This window comes from Misgurnus anguillicaudatus, chromosome 2 (assembly GCF_027580225.2).
Source record: "Misgurnus anguillicaudatus chromosome 2, ASM2758022v2, whole genome shotgun sequence".
Taxonomy (NCBI): domain Eukaryota; kingdom Metazoa; phylum Chordata; class Actinopteri; order Cypriniformes; family Cobitidae; genus Misgurnus; species Misgurnus anguillicaudatus.
In genome coordinates this window covers 46,630,485-46,649,129 of record NC_073338.2, presented here as the reverse complement: position 1 = coordinate 46,649,129, position 18,645 = coordinate 46,630,485, and the positions used below count along the sequence as shown (strand labels likewise).

Genomic DNA, 18,645 nt, shown 5'->3' with positions numbered 1-18,645 from the left:
AGGGCTGAAAAATGATGACTTACCTCAAATGAAGTGAGCACTACAAACACAAGCCTCTTTGATATTTGCATTGTTCCAGTCTGCACGTTAATTGCTTGCAGACGCAGATGTTGTATTTTTTTGTTTTTGAGATTCTGCATGAATCGCGAAAACTTAACGGAAGACCTAGTGCGATTTTTACAGCCCACGACGTAAGTAGGCATTTTTGACGATACCGAATAATACGCAACTCAATCTGCTGTAATGACTTTTCTGACCCCGACATGCGCAGTGGGAACAGCCTGTGACGTGAACCGTGAAGGGGTCTATTGGGTTTCAATTTCAACAAACTGCCTGTACACTTGCAAAGTTCTCAATGCTTCGGTTTACATATAGAGACCCTCATTGTGCTACAGTGTAAGTGTGGGGTTATTTTGAGCATTATTAGTAGTATAGACATAGCGATTTCGTTTTTAATGCACTGATGCCCCGAAGGCTACCATAACATGCTAATTTGCGTTTAGCAATAACACTGGTCACGTTAGACTAGCATGAAAACAAACTCCAGTGAACGGTCGAACTTGGTACACGTTTGTTATTAACCCTAGGATCATTTCAAGGTGGAATTTCCCTTTAAAGTGAACCCAAAAAAGGCAGTGCGTTTCCAGGCATTTAAAACGCGTTTGGTGTGATTGACCGCTAATACAGTTGTTGAGAAGTTTTGTTTCTCTTATAAATTCAAGATTATGATATATATTTTATGATATATAAAAATGTTTTACTGTAATCTTTGTCTTTCTGTTGATTTATATGAAGTACATCTCAGTGATTAATGACTGTGTAATGTCTAATATTCATCTAAATCATTTTCATGGGCAAATGGGATTCAGATCGTCAGGTTGAGCTTCCAGACCTCCTACAGTAGATGTTGCTTCAATACATTAGGCCATAATAATATATCATTAAAACACAGTTTGAAGCAATTTACAGAATTAAACATAAAGAGTTGTAAGGCAAATAACTGTAAATGATTTGACACAGCGACACCTCTTGATCAAATCCATTTGTGTTTTATTAAGTTTAGTTTTACTCATAACAGTAAGAGTCGACTCTAACAATAATAAATGTGCATAAAACAAGAAGTCTTTCAGAATGCAGCACAATATCTTACAGCAACTATAAGCAAAGGTGAGGTGTAAGATTCATGGAGGATGTTAAGCATCAAGCAGGTGCTTTCAGCAGGTAAGATCACCTGTGTGGTTGAACTGTAACACAACTGACAGCTTTCAGGCATTGAGTTTAGTTTTGGAAAAGTGATGCTTTGGTTTCATAGCTATTGTGCAGCAACCTGAAATGAGTGAAACGCTGACCTCAGTGCTGGAGGATTTGACAGGTACATTCATTTAGTTTTTTTCCTCTGTGCTTTGTGTCCTTTCCCTGCTCACAAAGCAACTCTCTCATGTGTGTGCTGTGAGTTATGTGGACGTCTTTTCTTAACATCTCGAGCTGATTTTATAATCCTATTGTTTTCACTGCTGCTATAATCGGATGGACTATCAGTCAATGTGTCTCAGATATTTACTGTTTATAACTTGATATACACTATGCTGTGAAAATGATAGTTACGATACTGTGAGAAATGAACTTAGCTACTTATCTATGATGAAAATTAAGATTTTTCTTCTTCATGCAGTTACTTCTGTCCATCATATGACAAATACTGTGTTTTTGAAGATAAATCAAAGTCAATTTCTCACAGTGGAAACTATGTAGAGACGGAGTGTACGGTCAATTCTGATGAATCTCATTGTGCAGTCAACACTGAACTTTATTATCTGTACTGTGATTGGCCGAAAATGATAATAAAACAGCTGCGTGCCATTTCTGCAAGCGTTATTTGTTAGCTGGACTATTACTCTAATTCTTAAATTATCCTAAGAAAATTTTCTCATAGTTATACAATCTTTTATTATTCAAAATAAGATCTCAATATTATACATGTTCATTTTCTTTTCTTTATATTGACTATGTACAAGAAGTGCAAAAAGTCAACCTTCGTCCCTTAAGTTATGGCTCTCTTTCTCTTTCATTTACATCCAGAGGACAAACCTCGTGACCTCTATCTGTTTTTATAGATTTAAATATTCAGAAATGTTGCTGCTCTTGTTTGGCTTGATATTGAGGGATGTTTTTTACTTTTTCTATCTTTTTTTTTAAATATCACAACACGATTTTAAATTCTGAAATGATACAGTAGAAAATAACTTCCTTTAGTACAATTCTTATTTCTTACGTTACGTTTTTCTTTCTCTCTTTTCATTCATTTTTTTAAGACAACATGAAAGAAAACATTTTGTTCAACAAATTCAAAACCAAAGTCCTTAAATCTGACAATTTCAAACAGTCTACTATGAAATATAACATGAAGGATTAAGTATACAACACTACTAACTAAACATGAACTTAACATGATGTAAAAGAAGTGACGGTAAGAAGAAATATTTCATTTCCTACAGTCTAAAACAGCTCGATGAAAATATTGTCAAATACAAAAAATGAATTTCACAACTTTATATGCAAACAATAACACAATAAATTTCTAAAAAAAAAGATTTGAAATAAAAGAGTGAACGTTAAGTGTAACATGATTAATAAAGTCAATAAAATATAAGTTGTAATTTTTGGGTTTGTGATTGAATGTCTGTGTGGGTTCAAACACTGAAATATAAGGCTTTAGTGAGAAAACTGCAATGCTGTGCATCTTTATGAATCTGTGCACCTAAACCAGGAAAACCAAACCTGTAATCCAGACTCAAGTGATCTTGAATTAGCAGAATTTTTTTGTCTGGTTGTGAACACATCTGTGAACTTTAATGTGAATGATCTGTCTCCTGGTTTACTGGATCTGCCTTTGGCCAGGGTACACAAGCAGCTTTGTATGTAAAATCAGGCTATACAAATGATTCACCTTTCATAATCACATACCCATTAAAAACACATTTAAATAAAATAAAAACTTTGGCACAACTTAATAGTAAAAACGTCTCATTTTATACTCTGTTATACAGCCACTAAATGACGTTGTCTTAGATTAAGTCCAAAAAGTAACAAATCAAAATCAACAAACATGAGAACTGAAGATAAACCCTGACCCATCGCTAACCTCGTCTTTTCATGTACCTACACAAGCTCACAATCTCAAACAAGCAGCGCTTTCTCCAGCATCAGTTTTAGAGTCCTCACGCTCGATCGTGAAGACTTGAGCGCCGTCGCTCCCTTTCAAGCCTAAGCGGGACGGTCGAGTCTACCTCGACGTCCTAAAGACACTCGGTGACTATCGATTCGATTTCTCCGTTTCACATTCTGTCAATCAAGGCAATTGAAAGAAACAGGGCATTAGGAACAAGGCGACCCTGTTCTCGTGTCACAGGAGTGACGATCTTTTAGGCGGAACCAAAAATTGGGCAAGTTTGGTTCCGCCCGGATGTTTCCGCCCGGGCCGGTAAGAGAAGACACCGGACATCCGGTAGCGCCGCGGACGCTGTAATCAGCTGAATTACATACAGCTGAGAGTTATTGACAGGAGCGCCGGGTGATTGGATGAGGACGACATTCAGGAGAGTATTTTAGAGCAGTTTGAACCACAGTTTGTGTGCTTAGTATTCCTGTTGTTGGTGTGTATGGAGCGCTGAGTTAGGCTCACCGGGTACGCTGTGCTGGATTGTTGTATTGCTCTCTCTCTCTCGTCTGGATTCTAGACTTACATTGAGGAAGATACCGAAGACCTTATAGGTGGAGGGATTAAACGAATGCTGATCTTGGAGGAAAGAAACGAAGGCAAGACGCACCGTTGTGAGTATACGTCTGTGGAAAAGTGTTGATGGTGGCTGGAAAACGCCCTATCTGTGCATCTGAAATTTGTTGCAGTGTGAAGGCAATCTAAAACGGAGAAATTACAACAGTTGTGAGTAATGGAAACCCTCTTATGGGAGTGCTGTGTATATGATTGACCTGTATGTTTCTCTGAGTGTTTCTGAAAGAGAGTGGAAGGCCCTACCCCTGAGCTAGTGTGGTGGGTGAGCCGAAGGGTCTTTGTGAGGAAAACAACTCCAGTGACGAAAACCAACACTAGGCCGTGTCGCCATCGCTACCTTCTCGTCCAGAGCAAAGTACAGGAAGACGGGCGTCTAATGTGTGCACTGAGTGGTGGGTGAGTTTTGGATGTGGAAATTTTCACTTGAAGTGGTGCTGTGTAATGCTGTGTATTGCAGTGGGATTGCTGTTGTCTTGTCTGACGTACCCCCGCCTCCAGTCACTCGCTCTTGAGACGACGAAGAGGAAAGAACGGTCCTAGAGTAAGACCTGTACATGATTATGCTGAGAGTGTGTTGCAGTTTTCAAATCACGGAGTGGTATCTCGAAGTATTTTCCCAGCCAAACGCTCGGCGGACTTGAGCTTAGGAGTGGCGGTGAAGAACTGTGCTACTGACGGTGCGTGAGTATTATCCATGATATTGTTCCCTTACCTGTGTCTTTTTGATCAACATAGAGCCTGAGGCGAAGGAGATCCGCCGGCCCGAGGTCTCGACGAAAGGGCGCCCCGGTCCAGTTTTCGATCGACCAACGGGTCTCGAGGAAAGGGCAGCGCTCGACCCGGTGTGCCGGCGTGACGGTTCTCGCCCCTCTATAGACCAACGAGCTCGCCGAGAGGGTTTTGGCCTCCGGCGCCACCTAGGAAACTACCGTCCAGTTGACGCACCGCATAGTCAGCCACCGTAAGTCCGCACCCTGTTAAGTGAAATACAACTTGTTAAAACTGCCTAATCGACAGGGAAGAGGAGTGTGTCGTGAAAGCTGTGCAGAGAGCCATACCTATCCAAAGCTGTAGTCAGCGACGAGTCATCTGTGGAGAGAGAGAGACAGCGTGAATGTCGAGATAACGCCCTGTGAAGAGAGCCATACCTACCCAAAGCTGTAGTCAGCGACGAGGTAAGAGAAACCATTGGAAACTGATTCACTGTGCCTTTGTGTCCCAGCAGTCATCTGTGGAGAGAGAGAGACAGCGTGAATGTCGAGATAACGAACTGTGGAGAGAACCATACCTACCCAAAGCTGTAGTCAGCGACGAGGTGAGGGAAACCATTGGAAACCGATTCACTGTGCCCTTGTGTCCCAGCAGTCATCTGTGGAGAGAGAGAGACAGCGTGAATGTCGAGATAACGAACTGTGAAGAGAGCCATACCTACCCAAAGCTGTAGTCAGCGACGAGGTGAGGGAAACCATTGTAAACCGATTCACTGTGCCCTTGTGTCCCAGCCGTCATCTGTGGAGAGAGAGAGACAGCGTGAATGTCGAGATAACGAACTGTGAAGAGAGCCATACCTACCCAAAGCTGTAGTCAGCGACGAGGTGAGAGAAACCATTGGAAACCGATTCACTGTGCCCTTGTGTCCCAGTAGTCATCTGTGGAGAGAGAGAGACAGCGGGAATGTCGAGATAACGAACTGTGAAGAGAGCCATACCTACCCAAAGCTGTAGTCAGCGACGAGGTGAGAGAAACCATTGGAAACCGATTCACTGTGCCCTTGTGTCCCAGCAGTCACCTGGGGAGGGAGAGAGACAGTGTGAATGTCGAGAGAACGAACTGTGGAGAGAACCATACCTACCCAAAGCTGTAGTCAGCGACGAGGTGAGAGAAACCATTGGAAGCCGAGTCACTGTGTCCTGGTGTCCCAGCAATCATCTGTGGAGAAGGAGAGAGCAGGGAAGGAGAGTGAGTCGATCAGCGAGGAGCTGTGCGAGATAGGCGGTGAACCGCCTCGAGCGAGCCACAGGTACACGGAATAGGAACAAGCTCATACAAACACTGACTTTGATTTATTCTGCCTCCAGGAAGGAAGAGGAGCGCGCCACGGGCAGAGGGAACCAGAGGCGGGAGCCCGTTCCCCGACGCAACCCCCACCCCCCTGTCACTCACTTGCTCGTGGCCCCCCTGGAAGGCAGAGCCGGACTTTAGTTTTAATTTCCCTTTTTCCCAATCCCCAGTACTTTTTAAATATTTAAATAAATAAAGAATATTTTTATACTTACCTGTTCCTCGTTGTTGTCTGGTCATTGGGTTGGTTTTGGGGACCTCCTCGAGGTGGAAGTTTAGAAGGGGCGTGGCTTAAACATTAGCGGCCCGCCCTTGGCTTGTGACAGATTTTGGCGTAGTCGGCAGGGTTCCACCTCGAGTTGAGTAACCAGACTAGCCCAATGACCGACAACGCGGGGCCCGCAGCCCAACCCCGTGCGGTGCCTGTTTTTATGGGCAGCCCTTGGATCCAGAAGTATGGAGGGACAGAGTCGGGAGTACGGCTAACGGAATGGAAGGCTCAGTTAGAGTATTTAGCCGACCTACAAGGCCTTAGTGTAGCCCAGCGGCTACAGTTCGTGCTGAACTCCCTAGAGGGAGAAGCGCGGCGAGAAGTACAGGCCGCCCCTGAAGCTGTCCGAACCAGTGCCCAAACTATATTCCAGTTTCTCACCGAGCAATATGGTGACCACACCCCTGTAGCCGTCCTCCGTTCCCAATTTTTTAATATTAAACAAGGCCCCCGACAACCCATTAGAGCGTTTGCCCTAAGACTGCGTGAACAGTTCACCCGGCTACAGACCCGCCGCGATCATGGGCTGGGCGACGGAGAAACTTTGTTGCGCGACCAGTTCCTTCTGGGGATGAAAGAGGGCCCCGTGAGACAGAGCCTGAGGGTCCAGTTTCGGAGGGACCCCGGCCTCACATTTGAAGATCTAAGGAAGGAGGCGCTAGCTCTGGAGGGCGATGAGGTAGAGGTGAGTGAGACCCCAGTATGCGCGGCTGTAAATGAGAGCGTGCCAACACAACCAGAACGCGCGGATTGGAAGCAGGCTCTGAAAGCAGAACTCTTGAAGGATGTCCGGGAACAGATGTCAGAATTATCTAGTGCTCTGTTGGGAGAGCTGCGCCAAGGTAAGGCGCGGGAGGAACCAAGGCCGGCACCCCGAGAGCGAGCATACTCGGAGAGGAGCCGAGAGCCACCTGGACGCAGCCGGGAGCCACCTGGACGCCCAAACCGCTATGTTCGGCCCCGTTTCGAATGGGATGAGCAGGGACGGCCGATCTGCAACCGGTGTGGTGAGCCAGGACATTATAGCCGTCAGTGTGGGCCCCGCAGGGCATCAGAGGGGGGTTTTTAGGACGACCGGCCACAGTGGGTCGTGTGGCCGGGACCCCTCGAGAAGACCCGGGAAGAAGGGACAGCTCTAGGCAACAGATGGTCGGGCATAGCCCGGTGGCAGAAGTAAAAGTGTGTGGCAAATGGATTCAGTGCCTGGTAGACACGGGCTCACAGGTAACGATGTTCGCAGAAAGCCTCTCCAAGGAGATATTCGGACAGGGAGGAACAAAAGGAGCGGAGGCCCCCTGGCTGACGTTGAAGTCGTCCCCCAAAAAGGTGTGATCATTGTCGAAGATAAGTGTTTGGGCGCCCACCGAGCCTTATTGGGCATGAATGTCCTCTCCGAATGCTGGGAGGAGATATTCCAGGCTAGGCCTGGTCCGAGGATCTCACCTACTGAGAGACCCAAGTGGGAGCGTGTAATGGCCGACTGCCGTCGGGTCCAACTGAATCAGGTTCGTAGAGATCGGGAGGAAGTGGGAAGAGTAATGTGTCGTTTTGCTTTGTCTATTCCCCCTAGGAGTGAGGCTATCGTATGGGCAAGAGTGCCCCTTCGGAAAGCGAACCCAGAGGAGTGGGTGTTGGTAGAGCCACATACAGACTGTCCACAAGTGGAGGTAGCACGGGGACTAGCAGCGGTCCACCGGGGGAGAATCCCGGTAAGAGTACGAAACGAGCACCCTTATGCGGTACAATTATACCGGCATCAACGACTGGCTCGGCCGACGATGGTCACACCTCACCAGGTGAGGGAAGAGAGGGACGTCAGTTTTCGTCAGGTGTGCCCCACTGTGATCGAGGTGGCCCTGACCCAAATGGATGCCCCAGTGAGTAACCAGGGGAGAGGTGTGCCAAAGCACCTAGCGGGTGAGTCGCTGCAAGGGGACGACCTGGGACAGGTGCAGGCACAGAAACTGCAGGCACTCCTTCGGAAGTGGCAACATGTGTTTGCGAGGCACGACGAGGACTACGGGTGCACCAGGGTGGTGGAACACCACATTCCCACCGGGGATGCAGGGCCAAGTAGGGAGAGATACCGACCGATCCCACCTACCTTGTATGCGGAAGTACGTACACTCCTGCAGGGCATGTTGAGCCGGGGTATTGTCCGAGAAAGTAGTAGTCCCTGGGCGGCCCCCATCGTGCTCGTACAAAAGAAGACAGGAGCTTGGAGGTTCTGTGTTGACTATCGCAAGCTGAACCTGGTAACTAAGAAAGACGCCTTCCCCTTGCCACGAATCGAAGACTCCCTCGCTAGCCTTACGCAGTCGGCCTGGTATTCCACCTTAGATCTGGCCAGTGGATATTGGCAGGTGCAAGTAGCCGAGGCAGACCGGGAGAAGACCGCCTTCACGACCCCGTTCGGACTATTTGAATGGGACCGGATGCCTTTCGGGCTCTGCAACGCTCCGGCCACCTTCCAACGCTTGATGCAACGCTGTCTTGGAGGTCAGTTGATGGAGTCAGTGTTGGTATATTTGGATGATGTGATTGTGTATTCCCCAGATTTCGATTCCCACCTCCGGCACCTAGAGGAAGTCTTCCGCGCCATGGAAAGGTACGGGCTGAAGCTGCAGCTGGACAAATGCCACTTGCTGCGGCGGGAAGTGAAGTTCCTGGGCCATGTGGTCAGCGCAGCGGGGGTGGCCGTGGACCCCGAGAAAGTCGCTGCAGTAAAGGATTGGGACGCACCTAAGACTGTGAGGCAAGTACGATCCTTTCTGGGGTTCGTGGGATACTATAGGAGATTTATTAAGGATTTCTCGAAGGTTGCCAAGCCTCTTAACCAGTTGCTGGTTGGCACGGGACGAAGCCGGGGCCGTGGATCGCCCTCTATTAACTGGGACAATGATTGTGAGATGGCTTTTCAGAGGCTGAAGCAGGAGTTGTTACAGGCTCCCATCTTGGCGTATGCTGATTTTTCTGAACCTTTTGTCTTATATACAGACGCGAGCAACCTGGGACTGGGGGCAGTATTGGCCCAACGGCAAGAGGGAACGGAGCGGGTGATCGCTTATGCGAGCCGGAGTCTCCACCCGGCAGAGAGGAACGACGCGAACTACAGCTCCTTCAAGCTGGAACTGCTGGCCCTGAAGTGGGCCTTGAGCGAAAAGTTCAAGGACTACCTTTGGGGAGCTAAGGTGACAGTCATCACCGATAACAACCCTCTAGTACATTTACAGACGGCGAAGCTGGGGGCCGTGGAGCAACGATGGGTGGCTCAGCTGGCCAACTTCGATTACAAGCTGCAGTATCGGCCTGGACGAGAGCACACGAACGCGGACGTCCTTTCCAGACTACCAGAGGGAAAGAGCCCCAGGCATCAGGGGTATCGAAGGGAGAATAGCCGTGAGGAGGGCTACATGATAGGGGCCGTGGAGGTGCCAGGAGGCCAGCAGGAAGTTGCACCAGGGAACTGGGGGTGGGACCCCCGCCGTTGGATAGAGAGGCAGGCCCAGGACCGGGACGTGTGTCAGGTGAGGACGTGGGTAGAGCAGGGCCGACGGCCCACGCCAGCGGAGAGGCTGGCCCAGACAGAGACTGGAAAGAAGTTGTTGGGACAGTGGGAGAAGCTGGAGCTACAGGAGGGAGTGCTCTGTAGGAAGACCCGCGATCCGAAAGTGGGCGAAGAAGTGTGCCAGATCGTGGTGCCTGCCAACCAGGTAAACGCACTGGTCTCAGTCTATCATGACCAGTTGGGACACCAGGGACAGGAGAGGACCGTATCCCTACTGCGTAGATTCTTCTATTGGCCGGGATTGGAGGCGTCTGTGCAAGACTTAATTCAAGCTTGCCCCCGGTGCATGCTGTTTAAATCCAGACGGGAGGCCCGAGCACCGATGGTACCCATTCACGCGAAAGCCCCCCTCCACATAAAAGCGATTGGGTGAGTGCTTTACCAAACCTTTTGCAAGCATATAATAACAGTGTTCATAGCACGACGGGGTATGCCCCTACTTACCTGATGTTCGGCAGGCACGTACGGATGCCCACTGACCTGGTCCTGGGAGTCGCAGCAGACCGGGAAGAAGTGAGTGTGACGGAGTGGGTGGGGCGCCATCACCAGCGCTTACACTTTGCGTACGAACAAGTTTCTAGGAAGATACAGATGGCAGGAGAGAGGAACAAACGCTTGTATGATCGGACCGCTCGAGATGCCCCCCTGTTACCAGGTGAGAGGGTTCTGGCGAGGGATAACCGGCGGCAAGGAAAGGGAAAGCTAAGCGACCGCTGGGAGGCTATCCCGTATGTGGTGTGCAAGCAGCAGAGACCGGGACAGCCGGTGTACACCATTCGGCCCGAAGGAAAATCTGGCCCCGAACGCGTAGTACATCGGAACATGCTCCGCCCCTGTCCGAATTACCCCGAGGCTGTGATAGAGGGGCCCACAGAGCCAGTACCGGCGGCCCCCTGGATGGAGGGATGGGCTGTGGTACCAGGTCGACCTGAGGTGGCGATACCCCCGGCCGCCCAGAGGCAGCCAGAAGTAGCACCCGAGCCAGCTGAACCCCCAGTGGCCCAGATACCGCCTGAGTTGGTACCTGAGCCGGTTGAACCCCCGGCGGCCCAGATGCAACCAGAGGTAGTACCCGAGCCAGCCGAACCCGAGTCACCCGTGAGACGCTCCCAACGGGAGAGCCGCGGACGCCCCCCTGCCCGGTACGGTGAGTGGACGACGCCGAGGCATTCCAGGGACTAGAATGCATTGGCGGGGGAGGATGTCACAGGAGTGACGATCTTTTAGGCGGAACCAAAAATTGGGCAAGTTTGGTTCCGCCCGGATGTTTCCGCCCGGGCCGGTAAGACCGCGGACGCTGTAATCAGCTGAATTACATACAGCTGAGAGTTATTGACAGGAGCGCCGGGTGATTGGATGAGGACGACATTCAGGAGAGTATTTTAGAGCAGTTTGAACCACAGTTTGTGTGCTTAGTATCCCTGTTGTTGGTGTGTATGGAGCGCTGAGTTAGGCTCACCGGGTACGCTGTGCTGGATTGTTGTATTGCTCTCTCTCTCTCGTCTGGATTCTAGACTTACATTGAAGAAGATACCGAAGACCTTATAGGTGGAGGGATTAAACGAATGCTGATCTTGGAGGAAAGAAACGAAGGCAAGACGCACCGTTGTGAGTATACGTCTGTGGAAAAGTGTTGATGGTGGCTGGAAAACGCCCTATCTGTGCATCTGAAATTTGTTGCAGTGTGAAGGCAATCTAAAACGAGAAATTACAACAGTTGTGAGTAATGGAAACCCTCTTATGGGAGTGCTGTGTATATGATTGACCTGTATGTTTCTCTGAGTGTTTCTGAAAGAGAGTGGAAGGCCCTACCCCTGAGCTAGTGTGGTGGGTGAGCCGAAGGGTCTGTGTGAGGAAACCAACTCCAGCGACGAAAACCAACACTAGGCCGTGTCACCATCGCTACCTTCTCGTCCAGAGCAAAGTACAGGAAGACGGGCGTCTAATGTGTGCACTGAGTGGTGGGTGAGTTTTGGATGTGGAAATTTTCACTTGAAGTGGTGCCGTGTAATGCTGTGTATTGCAGTGGGATTGCTGTTGTCTTGTCTGACGTACCCCCGCCTCCAGTCACTCGCTCTTGAGACGACGAAGAGGAAAGAACGGTCCTAGAGTAAGACCTGTACATGATTATGCTGAGAGTGTGTTGCAGTTTTCAAATCACGGAGTGGTATCTCGAAGTATTTTCCCAGCCAAACGCTCGGCGGACTTGAGCTTAGGAGTGGCGGTGAAGAACTGTGCTACTGACGGTGCGTGAGTATTATCCATGATATTGTTCCCTTACCTGTGTCTTTTTGATCAACATAGAGCCTGAGGCGAAGGAGATCCGCCGGCCCGAGGTCTCGACGAAAGGGCGCCCCGGTCCAGTTTTCGATCGACCAACGGGTCTCGAGGAAAGTGCAGCGCTCTACCCGGTGTGCCGGCGTGACGGTTCTCGCCCCTCTATAGACCAACGAGCTCGCCGAGAGGGTTTTGGCCCCCGGCGCCACCTAGGAAACTACCGTCCAGTTGACGCACCGCATAGCCAGCCACCGTAAGTCCGCACCCTGTTAAGTGAAATACAACTTTTTAAAACTGCCTAATCGACAGGGAAGAGGAGTGTGTCGTGAAAGCTGTGCAGTGAGCCATACCTATCCAAAGCTGTAGTCAGCGACGAGTCATCTGTGGAGAGAGAGAGACAGCGTGAATGTCGAGATAACGCCCTGTGAAGAGAGCCATACCTACCCAAAGCTGTAGTCAGCGACGAGGTGAGAGAAACCATTGGAAACTGATTCACTGTGCCTTTGTGTCCCAGCAGTCATCTGTGGAGAGAGAGAGACAGCGTGAATGTCGAGATAACGAACTGTGTAGAGAACCATACCTACCCAAAGCTGTAGTCAGCGACGAGGTGAGGGAAACCATTGGAAACCGATTCACTGTGCCCTTGTGTCCCAGCAGTCATCTGTGGAGAGAGAGAGACAGAGTGAATGTCGAGATAACGAACTGTGTAGAGAGCCATACCTACCCAAAGCTGTAGTCAGCGACGAGGTGAGGGAAACCATTGTAAACCGATTCACTGTGCCCTTGTGTCCCAGCCGTCATCTGTGGAGAGAGAGAGACAGCGTGAATGTCGAGATAACGAACTGTGAAGAGAGCCATACCTACCCAAAGCTGTAGTCAGCGACAAGGTGAGAGAAACCATTGGAAACCGATTCACTGTGCCCTTGTGTCCCAGTAGTCATCTGTGGAGAGAGAGAGACAACGGGAATGTCGAGATAACGAACTGTGAAGAGAGCCATACCTACCCAAAGCTGTAGTCAGCGACGAGGTGAGAGAAACCATTGGAAATCGATTCACTGTGCCCTTGTGTCCCAGCAGTCATCTGGGGAGAGAGAGAGACAGTGTGAATGTCGAGATAACGAACTGTGGAGAGAACCATACCTACCCAAAGCTGTAGTCAGCGACGAGGTGAGAGAAACCATTGGAAGCCGAGTCACTGTGTCCTGGTGTCCCAGCAATCATCTGTGGAGAAGGAGAGAGCAGGGAAGGAGAGTGAGTCGATCAGCGAGAAGCTGTGCGAGATAGGCGGTGAACCGCCTCGAGCGAGCCACAGGTACACGGAATAGGAACAAGCTCATACAAACACTGACTTTGATTTATTCTGCCTCCAGGAAGGAAGAGGAGCGCGCCACGGGCAGAGGGAACCAGAGGCGGGAGCCCGTTCCCCGACGCAACCCCCACCCCCCTGTCACTCACTTGCTCGTGGCCCCCCTGGAAGGCAGAGCCGGACTTTAGTTTTAATTTCCCTTTTTCCCAATCCCCAGTACTTTTTAAATATTTAAATAAATAAAGAATATTTTTATACTTACCTGTTCCTCGTTGTTGTCTGGTCATTGGGTTGGTTTTGGGGACCTCCTCGAGGTGGAAGTTTAGAAGGGGCGTGGCTTAAACATTAGCGGCCCGCCCTTGGCTTGTGACACTCGTAGGAGTCAAAAAAGGCTTCAGAGTTCTGCAAGGCCTAACGGATGATCGACAAACTAAATCCAAATGGCATGTTTCATAAAAAACCCACACACGTCGTGAAATTATGTATAAAAACAAGCGCTGTAAAAAACATGAATCTCTAGTAAACATAATAACACTGTTGATATAACACTAGGTTTGGCGTATGGTATTCAGATCGTGGTTATCGCCAGAATGTGCTTTTGAAAAGTTTTAGGTGATTGGTTTCTACCCTAGACATTCATCCGTCATGTCCGATCCTGACTCTGTGTTTACAATCTAGTTTGACTAGAAGCCAGAAGATGAGATCGAGATAACATACATTGAGATATTTCAATGGATGATTTGTGCCATATTCATAATTATTTTACTATCTTTGTAAACCTCAGATAAATTTGGCAGAAAACAAGTCATGAATCACAAAAAAATAAAAAAAATCTCTTGGTCTACAAACATGCCAAAACTGTGTTGGGTCAGACGTGATAAAAAACAACTTTTTCTAATAATTCTCCAGTTGAGAGTAAAAGTTTTAAATCATCTAACATATTGATGTATTGTAGTTAATCTGAGTTGTACACATCACACAGAGCGACACAGTTTCACCCTGTGTTGTTAAAGTCTACCATCAACCTCAAATATGACCAAATTGTAATCTTCAAAGCTGAACTTGTCCGGCGTGTTAATATTTTGAATCCTATCAACATTTACAAAAGAAGCACTATTAGTTTGCATCACTTTGATCTCAGGCGCAGTAACATCATCACTTCTTTGCTTTTCCTCTCTAAAGTCACGAGTGATGATTTTACTTCATGTCTAAGTGCTCTTCCACAATACAGTACAATATAGTTCTCAATTTTATCTGCTTAGAAACTCGCAAACATTTTCTAGATTGATAGAAGCTATGGGGACCCAATTATAGCACTTAGACATGGAAAAAGTCAGCTTTTTATGGTATGTCCCCTTAAATGCTTTTATTGTACTGGGAAATTTTATTGTGCACCTGTCACTCTGCGCTGGTTTCTATTTGATCACATCATTAAACTCATTATTCAGTCAAATTTATTTGGCCTTTTCACTTTTTCGGTCGAACACAGAAAATGAGTTTTTCATCCAAATAATTTTCAGTTGTCCCCTTTAATGGTTTTATTGTGCTGGGACATTTTATTTAAGTAATTTGTATTTAAGTAATCTGTATTTAAGTAATCGAATATAGACATTTTAGTGGCTCATATAACATTTTATTGATAGTGGTTTGTACACATAAAAGAATACATGGCTGTAAATGAATAATATTAACTGTGAATAATTACTGTACATCTACCTCTGTTTGACAGGATAAAATACAATTATTAAAATATAACATTACAATCAGTTATTTAAAATTACTAATTAGTAAAGACTTATTATTTATTTGTTGTTGATTCATCATGTTCAGATTTTTCATATGACAAAACCATTTAAAGACTATCTGTATCATCTATATTGTTATATCACACAGTTTGATAGATCCACAAACACAAAACCCAGGATAGAGAGGTTTAGTGAATGTGGTCTGGACTCTGTGGATGAGGGTCATTGTGTCAGAGACGCTGTAGAAGGACAGAGATCCTGAACTGTGATCCACATAAACTCCTATTCTAGAAGATCTGGACACTACAGGGAGTTTAGTCTCAATGTTATTGTGCCAGAATGAACAACTGGACTCATAGCAGCACAAACTCCAGGACTGATCATTATATCCAAATAAACACCCATCACCTCTCCCCTTCCTGCTGATGCTCTTATATGACACTGATATAAACACCTGACCACTCAACTCAACCTCCCAGTAACAGCATCCACTCACACTCTCACTGCACAACACTTGAGCATAATGATCAAATCTGTCTGGATGATCAGGATACGGCTGGAGTGTGAAAGTGTAAGTAATCTCTCTGTTCCCCTCAGACAGACAGAGACGTTTATATGCTGTGTTTGGATCTGCAGTGAAGTGATGATAATCTGATGGAGATAAATCAAAAACATCATTTAAATGTGAAATTGTACATTTTGTATCATTAAAATAAAACTTCAAAGTTTATTTAGTTTTTAAAGAGATCATCTACAGTATAGAAAGAAACTAATCTTATTGTTTTACTGTTATATTCATCATAATCCTGTGTGTGTAAAAGGTTTGTGAATGTGTGAACATTGTTAAAGTCCCTCTGTTCTGTACAGTTTAAAATATATTGTTATCATTTCATTTAAGTGTAGAGAATTTTCTGTTTATTCTGCACATTTAGTTTGATTCATGAGTATCATTATAGAGGAGTTTAAAATGACTGAAATGTATATTATCACTGTTCATTGTCTTTATCAGCATCAGTGTGTTTATTTGTTGTTTATTGAGACTCACATTTTAGGAACCGTTCTCTGGTCTCAGGTTCAGGAACAACTATGTTAAAAAAATATTAATGAGTTGAATGATATTCTCTCTATTTCTACAAAATGTAATATTATTTTTACATGATGTGAGAGAAGTAAGTGCTTTACCTTTATCATATATCTTCTCGATCTCTTCTCTACAGAAATCCTTCAGTTTCTCTCTCAGATGAGACACAGATTTTCCTACATCATCAAAAGAGATGAGAGAGCTGACAGTGATGCTGAGTGAGTCTGAAGATCCAGGAGGAACAGAGAGAGACTGAAAACTCTACACAAACACAAAGACAAACAACACAAACATAAACTGATGAACTGAAACATTTCATAGAAAATATAATCTCAGTAAAACATGCTCTTCACTTCCTAAAGATCACTGTTGTGTTTTTCAGATCTCTGTTACCTGGAGGAAATTAACGTGATCATCTGTGTGTGAAAGCTGCTCCAGCTCAGCGTCTCTCCTCCTCAGATCATCAATCTCCTGCTCCAGTCGCTTCAAGAGTCCTTCAGCTTCACTCACTGCAGTCTTTTCCTGATCTCTGATCAGCTGTATCACCTCAGATCGTCTTCTCTCAATGGATGTGATCAGTTGAGTAAAGATCCTCTCAGTGTCGTCCACTGCTGTCTGTGCAGAGCGCTGTTAGGACACACAGAGAGAGGAGCATTAGAATCAGCAGCATTCATTCAGCTCTTACTGGTACATCACACAGTCTGTTACACACAGTCAACTTCAGTGAAAGTCATCCAGCACTGAACTCCTCACTGACTGATTGGATGAGAGTCTTAACTGAGTCTGAAACAGATCTGAAACAGCAGACAGCAGTTGTTCATCTGATCAAAACTCACCTTATGAGTCTCCACAACATCTCTCAGCTCCTGAAGCTTCTTCTGACTCTCCTGGATTCTCTGCTGGTATTTTCTCTGTGTCTCCTTCAGTTCTTTCTGTTGGATGTTGAAATAATATTTAAACAGATAAAATGTACAGTAGAGTGATTTTTTACCAGTAAAACTCAGATCTGATCACATTAACACATCACTTAGTGTTTTCATCTCTTACCTGTTTCTCAGTCCTCTCTTCTTTAGCTGGTATAGTATCATGTTGTTTGTGCTTCCCCACCATACACAGATAACATATACAGAGCTGATCAGTTTTACAGTAAATCTCTAAAAGTTTCTCATGTTGAGGGCAGATCATCTGCTGAAGTCGTCCAGTGGCGTCTGTCACTTTGTGTCTCTTTCCTGAGTGAAGTTCTTCATGAAGTTTAAAATGATTTTGACAGTAAGAGTTCAGACACACCAGACAGGACTTGACAGCTTTGTGTTTTCTCTCAGTACAGACGTCACACTTCACATCTCCAGCTTCAGCATAACTGGGAGAAGGTCGATTAGTCTGGAGTTTTGTCTTCTTCAGCATCTCCACCATCTGAGCAAACACCACATTTTTATTTAAATCAGGTCTTGTATTGAAGGTCTGTCTGCATTGAGGGCAGCTGTAGTCTCTCTTCTGATCCCAGCAGTCTGTAATACAGCTCATACAGTAACTGTGTCCACAGGGAATGGTCACTGGATCCTTCAGTAGATCCAGACAGATTGAACAGATGAACTGATCCTGAACCACGGAAATACTGGCTTCTGCCATTTTACTATTTTTACTTACAAACAGTAAAACTAAACAGCCCGGAATCAGTTTCAATTTCTCTGAACTCAAAGTATTTCCTGGTTGTGTTTATGAAACGTGTGCAAACTGGTGTGTCAGTCATATAATAAACAAATCCACTAGATGTCAGTCTCATACAGAAAGTCACAAGCCGTTTCTCAATGTCAAGGATACTTCCTTGGCAGGACTAGTCCTTACAAGTCACTTCCTTCAGAGGCTAGGCGAGGCTCCTTTTGAAGCATTCAAACACGTTAAATGGAACAGGCTAGCAAGTGCACGTCATTGCGTGATTGCGTGATTGAAAGGTGTGCTTTCGGTGATGCGGGTGATTTCAGCGCGTGAAGAGCACGAATGATACAAATTTGCATCCTTTCCTGTATATGGGATATTTCTCGAACGAAGGACTCAGTCCTTGCCTGAAATTTCAAGGATCCTCGACATTGGAACAGTCCTTTGACGGACGTCGATGACGTAGCATCCTTAAATTCTAGCTTCCGAGGATCCTTCCTTGACACTGAGAAACGGCTATCGTCTCAAGTAGCCAAACCTTTGTGAAAATGCTCTGACATAAATGTATAAATATGAGTTGAATTTTGTGGTGAAATAAAAGAATAACAGATCATATCTCTCTGATGTGTGTCACTAAACTGATTCAGCATCCAAGCCAGTATAAGTGTTTATCCTCTAGTAGTGAGATATTTACACATACAATTTACAATTGAAATAGAAAAAAGTAAATAAAAGTTTAAACTACAGATAATTGATTATATACATTTTTAAATGAATGCATTAAAACAAACATAAGCTTCTATAATGTTTAAAAAGACATGGCCTGGTTTAACAGACAGAGATTAAGTCAGGAATAAACTTTAGTTAATGATGACATTTAAGTAGCT

General features: G+C 46.1%; 1 protein-coding gene and 1 long non-coding RNA gene across 2 annotated transcripts in view; both read right to left on the bottom strand.

Moving 5' to 3' along the window:
- The window catches only part of LOC141350968 (uncharacterized), a 125,626-nt gene extending 122,228 nt beyond the window's left edge, over nt 1-3,398 (bottom strand). Inside the window, exon 1 of the long non-coding RNA XR_012359085.1 lies at nt 2,889-3,398. This is a non-coding gene — a long non-coding RNA (uncharacterized lncRNA). The remainder of the gene's footprint in view (nt 1-2,888) is intronic.
- An 11,506-nt stretch (nt 3,399-14,904) lies between these two features.
- Nucleotides 14,905-17,884, bottom strand: LOC129443120 (E3 ubiquitin-protein ligase TRIM16). Its single transcript, XM_073856839.1, has 6 exons — nt 17,150-17,884; nt 16,939-17,034; nt 16,496-16,729; nt 16,204-16,363; nt 16,067-16,105; nt 14,905-15,672 (listed from the first exon to the last, which is right to left on the bottom strand). The coding sequence occupies exons 1-6, from the start codon at nt 17,729-17,731 to the stop codon at nt 15,149-15,151; spliced, it is 1,635 nt and encodes a 544-aa protein (XP_073712940.1). The 5' UTR covers nt 17,732-17,884; the 3' UTR covers nt 14,905-15,148.
- Between the last annotated feature and the right edge of the window lie 761 nt (nt 17,885-18,645).

What these genes read in the sequence shown, in the direction of transcription:
- LOC129443120 (XM_073856839.1), bottom strand. Translation starts at nt 17,731, where the DNA reads ATGGCAGAAGCCAGTATTTCCGTGGTTCAGGATCAGTTCATCTGTTCA. An exon ending in ATCACGTTAATTTCCTCCAG is followed by an intron (nt 16,364 to 16,495) that starts GTAACAGAGATC and finishes GTGTTTGTGTAG; the next exon opens with AGTTTTCAGTCTCTCTCTGT. An exon ending in CAGAGAACGGTTCCTAAAAT is followed by an intron (nt 15,673 to 16,066) that starts GTGAGTCTCAAT and finishes TATCTCCATCAG; the next exon opens with ATTATCATCACTTCACTGCA.